This window comes from Anneissia japonica, unplaced genomic scaffold (genome assembly GCF_011630105.1).
Source record: "Anneissia japonica isolate Jap-2015-1 unplaced genomic scaffold, ASM1163010v1 scaffold426_len1935630_cov189, whole genome shotgun sequence".
NCBI classification, from domain to species: Eukaryota; Metazoa; Echinodermata; class Crinoidea; order Comatulida; family Comatulidae; genus Anneissia; species Anneissia japonica.
In genome coordinates this window covers 850,742-866,344 of record NW_022713172.1, presented here as the reverse complement: position 1 = coordinate 866,344, position 15,603 = coordinate 850,742, and the positions used below count along the sequence as shown (strand labels likewise).

At 32.1% G+C, this 15,603-nt stretch overlaps 1 protein-coding gene across 1 annotated transcript in view; it reads left to right on the top strand.

Moving 5' to 3' along the window:
• The window catches only part of LOC117108339 (roundabout homolog 1-like), a 58,177-nt gene that overhangs the window by 22,510 nt on the left and 20,064 nt on the right, over positions 1-15,603 (top strand). Inside the window, exons 4-9 of the mRNA XM_033250326.1 lie at positions 6,376-6,560; positions 7,849-7,939; positions 9,493-9,631; positions 12,223-12,350; positions 14,520-14,644; positions 14,937-15,102. Coding sequence (XP_033106217.1) covers positions 6,376-6,560; positions 7,849-7,939; positions 9,493-9,631; positions 12,223-12,350; positions 14,520-14,644; positions 14,937-15,102 — 834 coding nt within the window. The remainder of the gene's footprint in view (positions 1-6,375; positions 6,561-7,848; positions 7,940-9,492; positions 9,632-12,222; positions 12,351-14,519; positions 14,645-14,936; positions 15,103-15,603) is intronic.

Below are 15,603 nucleotides of genomic sequence, written 5' to 3'. Positions count from 1 at the left end.
TAAGTAATTTTCATAATAAAACATTTATTTCAGCATTACTACGATGAACCAGATATCAATTTTTATAGTTTCTATTTTTTCAAACAATTTTTCATTTTTCTACTTTGACGTCATATGACGTCACATATGACGTCATATTGTCTATACCAAAATTATACAATTAGACAGAGGAGGTCTCAAGGATAAAGAATATATACACTTTTGCTATTTTTTCCCCTAATTTCTAATTTTTTAATTTATGACGTCAGACGACGTCATTTTGACGTCGCATGTCATATTGTCTATACCAAAATTTATAATTAGACAGAGAAGGTCTCAAGGATAAAAAATATATATACTTTTGTATATTTTTGAAAGCCAGTTAAAAACGCTTTTTCTATATATCTCCTATTTTCCCCAAATTTCCTGAATTTTATTCCGTCCAGATATGAGAAATATTGAATAGGAAATTCCGTAGTGAAAGAGTTAAATCAATATGCCAATCATAGTAATGATATAATTTATTAACAATATGTCAAACTTGTCAGTAGTTCAAAGGGATTTTTACCATGTTGAAAGCAATTTTAGTAGTGAAAATATATAACAGGATTGTTATTGTAGTAACAGTATCTAAGGAATAATTTGAAAACATTATAAATATTGATATGATTGGCATATTGATTTAATACATTATTATCCATAAGATTATATATATTTTATATATTTATCTGTCGTACTTATCAGAGATTCGAAGGGATTTTAAACATGTTGAAAACATGTATGATAATGAAAATATAACCACTGGCTGTAGCATGTGCATGCCAAAGGATTTAAGGAACCTATCAACACATTTCCTGATCGTCCACAAACTTGTGCATATTAACGACCTTATTAATTTGTTGTTTCATAAGTGAAGGGGATTTTCCCTGGGGAACTGATCAATTATTATCTACTAGCGAGAGTAAACATACTTTCCTGAAATACGTCAGAAATTTAAGTGCGTACGTATTGTACAATTGTTTGTCACTATGTCAATGTGGCATTTAATATATATAACTGCATGTTGATTTTATATGCAATAATAGAAATTATTAGAAAGTTTTGAGGACAATGTTGGGAAATATTGACCTGAATAAGCCATTATTTCTCTCTCTCCCTCACNACTCCCCCACCCCACCCCCCCCCCCCCAACCAAAAAAAAAAAAAAAAAAATATCTATATAAATACTTATGCCTGAAGGCTTGCTTTGGGATATGAAATTTACACTGAAGTTGATGATGTCATGATCGACTTATTAAAGGTGCTAATATATTTTTTTTAATGTATATTTAAGAGTGATTAACTGTTACTGAGGTGTTTCAGCCACCTGATATCCTGATATTTTATCATGTGATATCCACTTCTTGCAAATGATAGAGTAGTTGTTAAGTACATAACAACCACTTATCATAATAGAATGACAGAAGTGGGTGTCGATAAGATGTACTGTGGTGGAGAAAATTTAGTTTAGAATCATTGGAATCTGACTCAATTTAAAATACAGTAGTTTTTATAATAATGATGTGTTTGCTTTAACTCTCCGGCCGACTATCATTTGGTTTCTTTACCAACTTAGACGGCTAACACAAAATAGAAAAATGTGAGGGAAGAAATAGGGAAATCTCTAAAAAATTAATTAGTTTAAGAAAGTTGGTTATACATATGAAGCAGTTAGTTAGTTATCAATGGGCCTTTTACACTAAAGCATGCCCTTGGATATTGTTAATATCCCACAAAATGCCAGTGTAAAAATATTATACACAAAGTACACATGCTTTTGTGGGACAACATGTTTATGTGAGAGTTGCATTCATTTGTGGCACTTATTCTGATTGGTCATTGGTTTTAGATTGTGATTTTTTGGTTAAGGAGCCAGGATGGGATATTCTCTTATAGATTTTCCGAGTAGTAAGGCAACCCTGGCTCTAGCCTTCTGCTTTCAGATTCGTGGCATCCATCTTTTCCATTCTTTTGGACTGATTTTCCTCAACCAGGCACTTTATTTTATATTATTCCTGTGAGATTTTCTACTTATACCAATTATAATTTCACCTGCCAGTATTCTCATTATCACAAGGGAATTTTGTTGTCGCCTTTCATAGGGTCAGGGGTGACAACTTATCGTTTATTGTTAATCGGTAAGCGTACCTTTACCCAAAGGCAATACAGGTAATTAATGCTGTGCAGGTATACTTACCTACTTTCATCTACGATTATTATATTGCAGTAAATATATTCTTGTCTCCATCACTAATAAGTATGCAGCTCTTTAAGCAGTAATTCTACAGAATGGTATAAAAATCCACCTCATTAACAGTAATTACTTTAACTATGGAATATTCTGATATCTTGCATTGAGAGTGCACCTTTAACCTAAAAAATTTAAACTGTTCAAAAGTTGAAAATTATTATATCAAATTACTGTACAATGAAACACTAGGGTGATGTGGGCTGATTTTGGCTTGGGTGTGAAACAGCCTGGGGTGGGAGCTAAATTGCTATATGATTCCAATGAAACCTTAATGGTCATTTTTAGTATTTAATCCACTCAGTGAAACTCATTTGCAATGGGAGGTGAACCTGCTTCCCCAGTCTATCCCTTTCCCCAGCTTATTTCCCTGAACAAAGATCAAAATAAAGTTTTTAAATTATTAGGCCCAATAAAAAAAATTATTAGTTTATCACCCTCGCGCGCATGACTTCTATGGCACTGAAAAAAAAAAAATTTTGAAAAAAATTTTTTTTGAAAAAAAAAACCATTTTTTTAATAATTTTTTTTTTTTTTTTAATTTTATTTATTTTTTTAATTTATTTTATTAAATAGTTAGTAGATATTGTTTGCATTATCTAAATCATGTTTTACTTTGAATATCAATGCACCATCAAACAAACCAGGGGTTATATTTGGCTTTAGCAAAATATAAAATTAAAAAAAAAGGCTCCCTCCCTTATCACTTTTCCTGCCCAGATAGGGTGATAAACTAATAATATTTTTTATAGGGCCTTAGCAGTATAAGACGCTATACAACGAATATTCAAAACCTCCCCATACACAAAGAAAAAACAGTGAGTATATATCTTTGTTTAAAGATCATTAACATTAAATGATGATTCAGATGAGTACACGTAAGATGATGATTCACACGGCTCCGTATTCAAAGTGCATTATGAGTTCAAAAAACAATTATTTTGTTCCAAGCATTGAAAGTTAATAATGTAGAATAATAATATGCAATACAAACACCCTACAACATTAATATATGCAGAGACTAATAGTACAACCCTAGGCCATGTCCACACTTCCTCATTGAGATTATAAATGATTTATTACCTAATGACTTTGAAAAAGTACATAGTTAAGAAATATTGAGATATATTTGGGATGATTTATTAACAGCTATAATGTAGATCGTAGAACATCATCTTGAAGTGCCTTATCTGCTACGGTCGGTCGTCATGGGCTTCCATTTCCTCCAGAGATTTCTGTTTGTAGTATATTCTCTAAATAATTTATTAGTGTATTTCGCATCAGGATAAAAGAATTATCGTTGAAGAATCTGTACCTGAGTGGAAAATATTATCATATCGAACGAAAACACAAACTCAAAATATAAATGGTTTAGCATTCCATTCTATTTTGTCTTCCCACTGGCTAATATTTTCTTTTACTTTACTCTTTTATTCTGACTTTGTACATTTTCCAACATTATAATAACAAAAAATGTAATTCCTATATTTTGCATGAGGATAAAGTTTATCATTGCAAAATTTGTACATGATTGGAAAACCCGGTGGAAAATATTATCATATTGAACAAAAACACATTAGGAAAACTCAAAGTAAAGAGAGTATATCATCCCATCCCATTTCATCTTCCAACTGTCTATTTTTGTTTTCTTTTACTTTACTCTTTTTTTATTACTATGTACAAATTCTAAGATTAGATTAACAAAAAGAAATTATTAAAATAGTACAGTAAGACTTTTTAATACCTTATTTTGCGAACTAAAGATTGTCAAAGGAGGACGGAAAGAAAAAAAATTAAATTGTGTTTTCTAGTTTTGCCAAAAATATCCAGACAGAAGAGAAAATAAAAATTAAATTTTATTGGTGAATGACGCCACTGGTGTAGGAATGGGATCTTAAATGCTTTAAATTTATATAATTAGGAAGAAATATACATATCTTTTTGCAGATTTATAGGCAGCTTTGGGTGTAATAAAAATACAGAAAAACCTTATTTTTTTTCTGAAATTTCCATTTTTTCATGGTGGTGGTATGCGAATTGGCCAAAAGTAAAATTTTATTTTTATTCAAAATCATCATTAAACAAAATTTCGCTAAACAAGGTATAAAAAAAGTCTCGCCAAATTATTAAAGTTTTCGAATAGTCTGAACGTTACTGCGGACAAGAAAAGATAGCAACATTTATGTTATAAGAGCATTGTCATTTTTTTTATCTTTCACTTTTTTTCTGAATTCATATTAACAAAAGAAATAAATATTGTGATTATTAAAGTATACAAAAAAACAGAAAGGCAATTGTAGACAAAAGAAGATACCATTATTGACGCTATTAGCACTTTATCAATTTAGTATAAGAAAAATTTGAATTTTTCTAAATCAGATAATTTTGTATGAATCTATGTATGCAATCAATCAAAAGAACAAGTGTGTTCGATGTTGGAGCCGGACGCTTGCTCTGTCCTTGGGCAGTGCAATTTATCTACTTTGTTTCTCTGCACCCAGAAACTTAATGGGTATGATATTGTATAGAGAATTAATCCATGCGCCGATTTTCATAGTCTAACAGGAAATATACTCCCCCAGGGAGTGAAGACGGTTGCAGGCTTTGATTGATTCTGGCGAATCTCATTTACTTCTGGTTTGATGTTAAAATAAAAAAGTAAATAAAATTGCTGATGAATCCAAAACCAAACAACTGAAGCAGCGCTTAAAGAGGCAGTAGCAGGATTATATAATAAATGTTTTGTGTAACTTCTCTGGTTTTAAAGATAAGATATGGTAGTTAATTAAGTTTTAAATATAATTAAAAAAACTTCAAAAATTAAATAGTGCACAAATCAGTATGCCACTTTTCTGAAAAAGAACAAGTTACTGGGCCAAAGTCATATTAAGTGCCTCGGCGCTTAATCGAGAGTTAAATTACCCTGTGTGTAATGAAACACTTTGAAAGACAGGGTTTTAAATACAATGTATACATTGTCAAAAACAATAAATAATAAAATATAGACACAAGCATTTCTTTGGAAACATTTATTTACGATGACGAAGGACGTATGATAGGCCTATCAAACTACGGGAATACGAACAATAGGTAACATGGAAAGTGCCATCCCAATATTTTTTGTATTAGCGCCGCTCTCGAATAAGTGCCGCACTGAAGCAGTGGCGTATCTATAGGTCTTAAAATGGGGGGGGGGGACGCGGGCGTGCCCCCAAATAAAAAAGACACCACTGCACTGAAGCTTCCAAAAATTCTATAAGCGCTGCGGCACTTATTCAAGCATTTAAGGTATAACATCTATAATGATATAAAACTTATTGTAAAACATAGTATTTACATATTACACCAGCATTGAAATTTGGATAATTACCAACTGCCTTTTTGTTTTAATTCATGATGCCAGAGAGTATATTAAAGACAATAGCAAATTGCTTTTTTTTGTTACAAAATTCTCAATCTCACAATCGGATTGATTTTTATTGTTGATAGCCTGATTTATGTTAATACGATAATTCAATTTTTTTTGTAGAAGTTTCGTATCTTTCTTCTTCAACGTACCTTAGTCTAAGCCAGTCATTTTTAACAGCTTGGTTTTGGTTTAGTGAATGTTTCAGTGTGTCCTCCACCCCCTTTGTACCACTCACAGAAAATATTGGGATGTAACAAGTCTATAAAAATGATTTCATGTATGATTTTAAATCTAATCGCTCCAAACGATTAGATTTTTTATTAGGATGTTCAGGACGATTATAGTGATCAGTTCCTTTTTAACTATGTATCATGGGACAGTATTTTGCAACAAACATGGATTACCATCGAAAGAGAATTAATGTGATTGAAGTATCAAAAAATCGACAACATTATGGACAGTTTCATATACAGTAATTCCAGCGGGTTCCAAAGTTCACCAGAAGCCCTATATTACTTAAAAGTATTTTCTGGTCTTTGTTCTTCATATTACATCCATGGAAATTATATCTTAATGGAAATATATTGTTGTACAGAAATTAATACTTTGTTTTGACATGTATTTGATTGAGAAGATTTTTTTTTTTTTAGAAAGCACTTAATTATGAAATGAAAAAGATCTTTCTTTTGGTTTTTCTCAGATATGCGAGAAGATTTTAGGAAGGTGTCTGAGGATCTTATTGCATCTTCTGGTGATGAGTTGCAGATTGACTGCTCACCACCAAGAGCTAATCCAAATCCAAATGTGACGTGGGAAAAGAATGGCCAGCCAGTCGTCATGGGAGGGAGGATCAAACTCCAGGATAGTAATCTCAAGTTTACTCAAGTAAGTCCAAATGTCTTGATGTTCTTTGATCTGGTGAGTGAAATGTCTAGGTGGTGAGACGGAATTTGTCTGATATGTTAGGTTTTTTTTATCTGGTGATGGAGTAATTTTTGATGTAATAAGTGTGAGGTCATAGATCTTTTGAGTCAGTTGTCTTCATCTGGTGAGACAGTCTTTATCTGATGTATTATAGGTCTTGATGTGGTGAGTGAGTGATCCTTCATCCAGTGAGTATGAGGTCTTGATCCGGTGAGTGAGAGGTATAGGTAGGTCTGGTGAGTCAGTGGTCTTCATCTAGTGAAACAGTCTTTATCTGATGTTGTAGATCTTAATCTGGTGAGTCAGTGGTTTCCATATCATGAGACAGTCTTTATGTGGTGAGATAAAGTCTTGTTCTGGTTATTCATTGTCCTTCATCTGTCATGAATTTTTGGAGAAGGGGAAAAGAATCTTTTTCTGATATAATTGACTGAAAAAATGAAAAGAAAATACATGAAGGACCATTAGATGCTCAAGGTCATTTCATGTTCACTACAATTAGGAAACTTAGTCAAATGCGACCGTGCTAAGTACCACTTATGGATCTGTAATTCGGAAAATAATTTGTAAGCGGCGGATTCGACCAAGTGTGGCATATCCTCTGAGGATCTACTTAGTATTTAGAGTTTTCTGTTCATTGAGAACTCATCAGAACGTTAAAATGCCTTCATGTGTAACAGAACGATTGAAGAATTGATTAATTTTATATAACCTCTGATGACTTTCCTTTTTTTCGAATGCCAAGCGGCATTCCTTTCAATTAACATGTAATATTACTATTATGAGCATAGATTAAGTTTCATTATACAATGAACCTACATTTAGCAGACATATTTCTTTGTATGTTTTTTCCATTAAAATGTTGTATGCTTTATAAATTAAATATAAGATACAGTTATGAATTAGATATGAAAGTATTTAGTGAAGTGGATGGGCTGGGATATGGATGGGGCTTATACAAAAGGAACTTCTGTATTTCGTAAAGATGTATGTTATCATGTAGCTCAGAATATGTGCAAGAACACTACATTGGTTTAATTATAATGGGCAACACAGAAAACATATAAGCAGGAGTTCATGATTGATTATAACGTTTTCAATCAATTACTGCAAAAACATTGTGAACATTGCAACTAAAAATAACATTTTATAGACAATGTTTTAATGCACCTGTTTTTTGAAAGAAAACAGAATAGACGGCAAGAAGAGTAAATAAATTTTTAATATGCTATTTACATTTTGATTACAGGTAAGAGCAATAGATGAGGGGCAGTACGTCTGCATTGCAACGAACATGGCCGATACTCGAAGAAGCAGACCTGTATTGCTTAAAGTTACCGGTAAGACTCGTCATTAAGGAGTATCAGATGTTGTTAATAAACCTTCAGACATTAAACCCGCGGTTAAAGAACGCATCAATGTAATTTAATGTTCTCTCCATTAGTGGATTTGCGTCGAGTCAACTTGCTGTCGACACACACTCGCAAAATGAGATTAGGAATCGGTGCCCAGTTTGTAAATAGGATTAGATTTCAGCCTTCAATTGGCAAAGCGATCTGCTTGCCAACAGTTATGAGATAAAAGGGACAAGATTGCACTTTGAGTTTATACTTTAATGTACTTACCCAGTAAGTTCAAGTGTCAGGTGTTGCTTACAGTTATATTTATTTTTCCTTATTTCATTGTAAAATCACACTCAACAGAAATAAAATAATATTACTGTATTTCACAGTTTTGTTTTACCTCTAAGTGGCAATTCTTCGAAGTTGGAGGAAATACATAAGCAATTAAAAAATTGTCAAAACTTGTAGAATATTATGAGTATATAAAGTCATAAAAATATTCATGAAGAAAAATAAGACCAAAATAGAAGATGAACAATAAGTACAGTGGAAGATTATACAAAAAGAAAATCACTGATTATGAAATTCAGTTTCTTATGTCCAAATTTTGTGTTAAATGTAAATGCATAAAAATCTATGAAAAATATGTTAAGTATTTTTTTTTTATTTCAGTGGAAAAATAGTTTTAAAAAAATACGATAAATTTTGTGTTTTTAATATTTGACAATATTTGTACAGTATGTCGTGTTTTGATATTGTGCTGCCAAGTTATTAAATTTGTCTTGGGGGTATGTTGCTCTATATTAAATATGGCCAGACATAGGTCTACACATCTCATTCTCCAATTTTTATAGGCTGGGGTTCACACTATGTTTCAGCCTGCAAGTAGGCAATGGGCCCTAGTTTAGATTCAATAATTCATTTCGCAGTTCATGACATTTTATTGAGCCACCTCTCATCAATTTTGCAATAAAGTCTAAATAAAAAGATAATACGAAGAAAACAATAAAGAATATTAATGAAGACATACATTTGTAGGACGAATGCTACAAGGTCTTTGTAGAAAAGAAAATTGAGAGGTAAAACAGTAGAGTATTAGGTAACATAAAAAACAGAGTGTACAAGAATGTACATTTTAATAATGATGCCCAACAATTTTGAAATTAAAACAAGCTGTAAACCTATATATATATTGATTCCGTAAAGAAAATATTGTAAGAAATTTCCAATATAAATGACCTTTGGTTTCCAAAAAAAATGTTGCTGTTTGATGTCTACTAAGTTTATTTGTTTTTTACTGGAATGAATTTGATGAATCGTATACAGTAACTATATTTATTCTTTTAAGAAAAGGTTGTTGCAAATAGCAGGTGTGAATAACATTGTCAATATACCAAGATTATCTTCAGCTTGGTTAATCGATCTTCTATTCTGAAAAGAAATCTTTAATGCGTCTTCAATTCTTTGAGATTTTAAGTAACGTTGCCTGATAATTGATAGACATAAATGGGTATTGTCAACATCAGCGTATTGATCTATATATTTCTTAGAGGGCCCGGAGTTCCTGACCATACCTGAAGACACTGTCGCCGCTGTCGGTGAAACGGTCAAGTTGGAATGCCAGGCAGATGGTCAGCCTATGCCGGACATCAGTTGGAGTAGATTGGAAGCGCCGATTTCATCAGACAGGTGAATTTTGAAGTATTGAATGATATGGATTAGGTAGATGGGATTGAGAGTATGTGCCAAAAAATATTGAGAATTAAGTGTTAGGATGATGGGAATGTTGTATGGAATTTAAAAATTTAGGAAGTTGTCATCATTATAGGAACAGGTATGCGAGATCTGTTAAATGATACGGATTATGTCTGCCGATTTTTGTCACGTATGCTGGAAGATGATGGGAATTTCAAGAAGATAAGCTATCTGTAGTTGCAAAATGATATAGCTTTCAACAATTTCATGAATAACATGAATGTAAAATTCACATGGTTATGTGTGATAATGGGTATTCCGTTGACAGTCAAATGTAATACGGTAGTGTGTGTGGTAAAAGTCAGCACTGAAAAAGTAATCAAGAGTTTATAATGGCTGACATTGTATGTTTAGAGTTTTCAATGTTTAATTTAAAAATTTAGGATTATCGAAGTATAAACTCACAATCTACAAGACATTGTAAAAACATTCAAGAATTAAGCCAAGGGCTAAAATTATTTACATCATGATGTAATTATTTGATCCATTAAAAAAAAGTTGATAAATCATGTTGTATTTTTTCATAAATTTTATTAAAGCGATTAACAACTTGTACTCGAACGGCAACAAACTTTTTAATCAATATAATTATAATAACCTTAAACAAAAGTAAATTCAGACAAGCTTAAAAATTGTATTTTATCTAAACTATTTTCCCCCATTTCTATAGCATATATAAGTTACTAGTAAATTTATGAATATGATATTGATTGTCATTCAGTTATTAGATCAAACAAAATGATTGATGAATTTATTACATTTAAGATGTCTTTGAATACAAATATAGCTACTCTGTTCACAATGTAATGATCTCATCCATTCAAAATAAGTTGATAAATCATGAATATTAAATACAGCAGTATTCAGGTCCACAGATCACAATATAATAATTTAATCCATTAAAAATGTATACATCATGTTATACACAATGGCAACTACCAATAAGATAACTTGAAATGTGTACCAAATATACCATCTGTTTAAATAAATAGTACAGGTACATGCAACTTTCTTGCCATAAGAAAAAAAACATAATAATTTTCCCTTTTCTCAAGCAAATTTCCAAATAAAAATGTGAGCATATGAATAATGATTATAGGGCATAGTACTTTTTCAAAATGAAAGCAACTCACAATACCTCTTTGTAACATCGGGTCTTGTGTAAGAAAACAATTTCCTTATTACTTTGTTGTTTCTCTTTGTATCATTGTTGCTGTTAATAGTTTAACTGTTTTTTTCTTTCTCAGAAATATTAATAGTAATTAAATTTCACTTAGAAAATATATTGTCTATATTGAGTTTAAAAGCTTTAATAATAAAATTGAATATTTGACTTTGTATGTGCGACCGGTTCTGCTAAGCTATAAATATTTAATACATACTGTCGGTTTTGAAAAAAAGCCGCCAAAGATTGCAAAATCTATAGTTCATTATTGAGATTTGTTTTTTTTTTTAATAATTTGAATATGCTTTTCAATTAGATTTAGTGATTGATATTTTTGCAGATATTTTTCAATACACAATACCTTCTTTTATAAAATGCAAAAACCTTAAAATGTTCAAAATTCTGATTCCAAACATTTTGGGTGCTTGTGAGAAATTTGAAATTGCGACAAACAGCGGAGTTTGCCAGAGCCAGTCACATATATTTAAGTACAGTAATAATTATAATAACATTTTTTTATTTATTTATATTGCGCAAATTCCATTTAAATATGTTCAAATGTGTATTACAATAAATTAGACAAGAATACAAGTTTACAATATAAAAGAGAAAGTTAAAATTATGGGAAGCTAAAATTCTGGGATGCCAAAACTCAACAGCTTATTGAAAGCCAATCATATTGCATCACAATATAAATTAACAATCAAATTCAAATTGGCAAGAAATTTCACCAAAAGTTAAAAATTCATGTTAATTAGATCGGCAACGAGACAGTAAAAGTATCAATTCAAATTTATTTCGGGTTAAAATTCCAAATGAAAATCAACAAGAAAATTCTCAGCCGATTGAGAGGCCACGCATATAAGTAACATTGTCCGTCTATTCTATTGTATTTTGATACTCAGATTGGCTTGATATTTCAGAATTTTCATAAGGTCTGTTCATCTGAACTTTTGATGAACTAACAAGTTCTTCTTCCTTGTAATCAAGAAAATTAAATGTTTTTAATTTTTAGATTTCACATTCTGGAAATTAATCATAGTCTACGCCTTAAAAAGTCCACTTAAAAGATAAAGAAATCTGCCACACTTCCTTTTATTGATTCACATTTACCATTTCCGAATTAATAGAGATGTACATTAGTAATATTAAATGTACATCTGATATATCTGTTAACAAACATTGATGAATAATCAAATTATTTGGAAGGCCGTTAAAATTAACTGAAAATTGGATAACGATTTACCCAAGCTCTGATTCCCTCCCTCAATTTCCTGAGGCAAATTAGCAAAAGATGGAATCGATAGTAATTTAAAATACTTAAATATCTTCAGTGGATATTATTATTTGTTTTTGATAGGGTAACGGTATTGGATGACAACTCAATTCTTCTTAGGGATGTCACGCAGGCGGATTCTGGTACATACATATGTACGGCTGACAGTTCAGTAGCTAGGAGAACAAAGCAAGCTACAGTAAAAATAGTCAGTAAGTATACAATAATCTCAATTATTTTAATTATTCACAGATTTCTGTTCTTAAATGTTTTTAAAATATTGTTAAAAGATGTATTGTCTACCAAAAAAATCAGAAAACTTTAACAATTGAATTATAATTTTAAGCAACTCATTTACATACAAGGGATCAAACAAGTTTTGGATCAAAAAATTCAAGGCTACTGAAACTGTAGCTGAAACGTAGCAATTATTGTCTACTAAATTATTGGATTATCAAGAGATAACTTTAATGAATTTTAATATTAAAGCAAGTGAAATTATTTGATGAAAAAAAATTGTTATTAAGATGCACTGCTTGCCAAAGTCAGGAAAAGCTCAGAAATTAAATTAAAAATTTGAGTAGCTCATCTACAAAGTTTTTAACATCCAAGTAGAAATATTTTTTTTTTTTTTGTCGATTTACAAATATTTTAATACAAAAGTCCTTGATTTGATTACTAGTCAAATTCTATGCAAAAGAATACAGGAAACTTGTTATTTAACTGTCTGTTAATTGACAGGATTTTCTTGTTCTGGTTTGGAAATATAGTCAGTGATAAAGCTAGTTAAAAGAAGCCTATTCTACAGATAATTTTTAAAAAGATTTTGATGAAGTTGAATATTTCTTGTATGCAAAAGAACACAGGAAACTTGTTATTTATTACTGTCTGTTAATTGACAAGGATTTTTTTTTCTTCTGGTTTGGAATATAGTCAGTGATAAAGCTAGTTAAGAGTAGCCTATTTTACAGACAATTTTTAAAAAGACTTTGATGAAGTGGAATATTTCTTGTATATGCAAAAGAATACAGGAAACTTGTTATTAAACTGTCAGTTAATTGACGGGGATTTTTTTTTTTCTGGTTTGGAATCTAGACAGTGATGAAGCTATTTAAAAATTAAGCCTACTCAACAGACGATTTATTTAAAAGACTGATAAAGCAGATTGTTTTTTTGTATTTTCAAGAAAGAGCTGTTGTACCCTACATGTATGTGTATAGATGTCAATGTTTTTTTTTTTTAACTTTTGTTCCAATGTTCCACACCATACAGGTCAACCCCACCATATAGGTCAAACCCCCCCCCCCCATTGGACAGAGCTCGTCGGGCAGTCAGAGTAAAAAATATATAAAAATAGGCCCAACACATGTCTGTCACAGTCTGAGAGTGTCATTTCTGGTCATCCAGAGGTTCCTATTCTTTAAAAAATCTCATTTTGGAGCAGGAACTCCCCCTCTCAAACCCTTTCCCCAGCTCAGGCCTACAAGCTCCCCCCCCCAGAAAATATATCCTAGAACCACAACAGTTCCACAGACATCAGATATATCTAAAAGAAACAAAATATTACTAGTTATATGTTAAGGCTTCATAACAACAAGGCCTCTATGTGACCTCACCTATCCTCTTCAAGCCATGAGGCCCATGGTCATAAGCCAGGCTTCACCTTATTACCCCCCAGTGATTGGAACAAATGCATATTGAACGTTCAGCTCACTGGGGAAACCTGATATTTCTGCTAAGCCTAGCCCCCTTTGGATATTGTTTGCTAAGGTCCCACAAAAGAAATGTGTAAATGTGTACGTAAATTAAAGTGCGTTTGTGGGAAAACATTTGTTTGTATGACCTGCGCATATTATTACTGACTCTGTTGTGAGTGGTCAGTTGTTAGATTGACACTCGGGAAAAGTCAACTCCATAATGCTGCGGTTTAAAGCAATCAGCACATTGGTATACCATGGAGGTATAACATTCTTATACCTCCATGGGTATATACCAATGTACCATTGGTACTCCTGGGTGTTGAGGAGTAACAGTAGGTAGGTGTCTTGCCAAGCGAAATTCAAAGCATGGGCTCGAACCCCTGACCTCAGTTTTGAGAGCATTTAAGCAAAAAACATGTTAAAACATGTGACCTTTTCTGCCAAATTGTCCCATGTCTGATTAGACATCTTTTATTGAGTCTGACAGACTTGACATTGTTTGTGCTTGCATTTAACTGTGCTGTTTAATTTCTACTTTAATTGAGGTGAGCTCCCTTGACAGTCTCTGCTAATAGAAAATACTAATTAATCAAGTTTGATGGTGATTATGTTATACAAGTAATTAAGTTGTAGTTCAACGGTGAGGATGAATTGATCATATTTTAAAATGTCAAATTTCAGCAAATATAGTCTTCTGGACCGAACCAGTGGATGTGACTGTACAAGAGAATGGGGAGACCAGTTTCCAGTGTGTTGCTAATGGCAATCCGAAACCAACCATATTTTGGCAAAAAGTTGGATCTAGTGTAAGTCGGATTTGTGTTGGTGGTGTTTTATAAACAGCACCCGATGAAGGGTGCTGCCTGAAAACGTTTGTATTTTTTAACATTAACAGTAACTGGCAGCTCTATTCCACATAGAAGTCTTCTTCTTAAATAGAAATAGAAACAATGCTGTTTTTTATACAGTAGATATTATTTCTAATGAATATCATCCTACAAGTCCAATGGTTGTCATGCTTCATTAAAACGCAGCCTTGAATTTCCAATTTTTTTTTTCTTTAATTTTAAATCCACTGCTTTTTTTTTCCTCCATCAGGAGCTAATGTTTCCTGGTCAGAACTATAACCGATATTCTGTATCAGTAGACGGCACATTGACTATCGCCCGTGTGCAGAAATTGGATGAGGGCCGTTACACTTGCTCCGCTGTTAACGTCAATCTGTCCACAGTCTCAACGACCAGTGCTTATCTTACCGTTGTTGGTTAGTAATTCCTGTACAATAGATTTGCAGAGCGTATCATTGTTTATGTTTGTCCTTGGCATTCTAAAAGCTAGATGAATATTACTTAATTACCGATAATGATGCGTCATTATCGCATGTGAAATTAATGTGACAGGCTGTAAGATTTCTGTAAACAGACGCTGTGAATTGTTGTTAATGGCAGCCGACAAATTTGCTGATTGTTATAAGAAATCCTAATAAAATACAGGGTCGTTGCTATGGAGCTTCTCATCAATACTGACATGCTTTAAGGGAAGCATAACATCTATATTATCTATTTCTACATATGCTATGTAGTTGTTGATTCGGAAAATATTGAATAGTGTTTATTCCGTCGTTGCTTCAGATATTGCTGAAGTCCTACAATGTCCTACAATGCAGTCCAAACTACTGTCAGGAACTGTTTAGGGGCCCTGCTCAGGTTCCGGGAGTAAAACAAGTTGAAATCGAGGACCAATGATCCGAGGGGTGTAGCTTGGA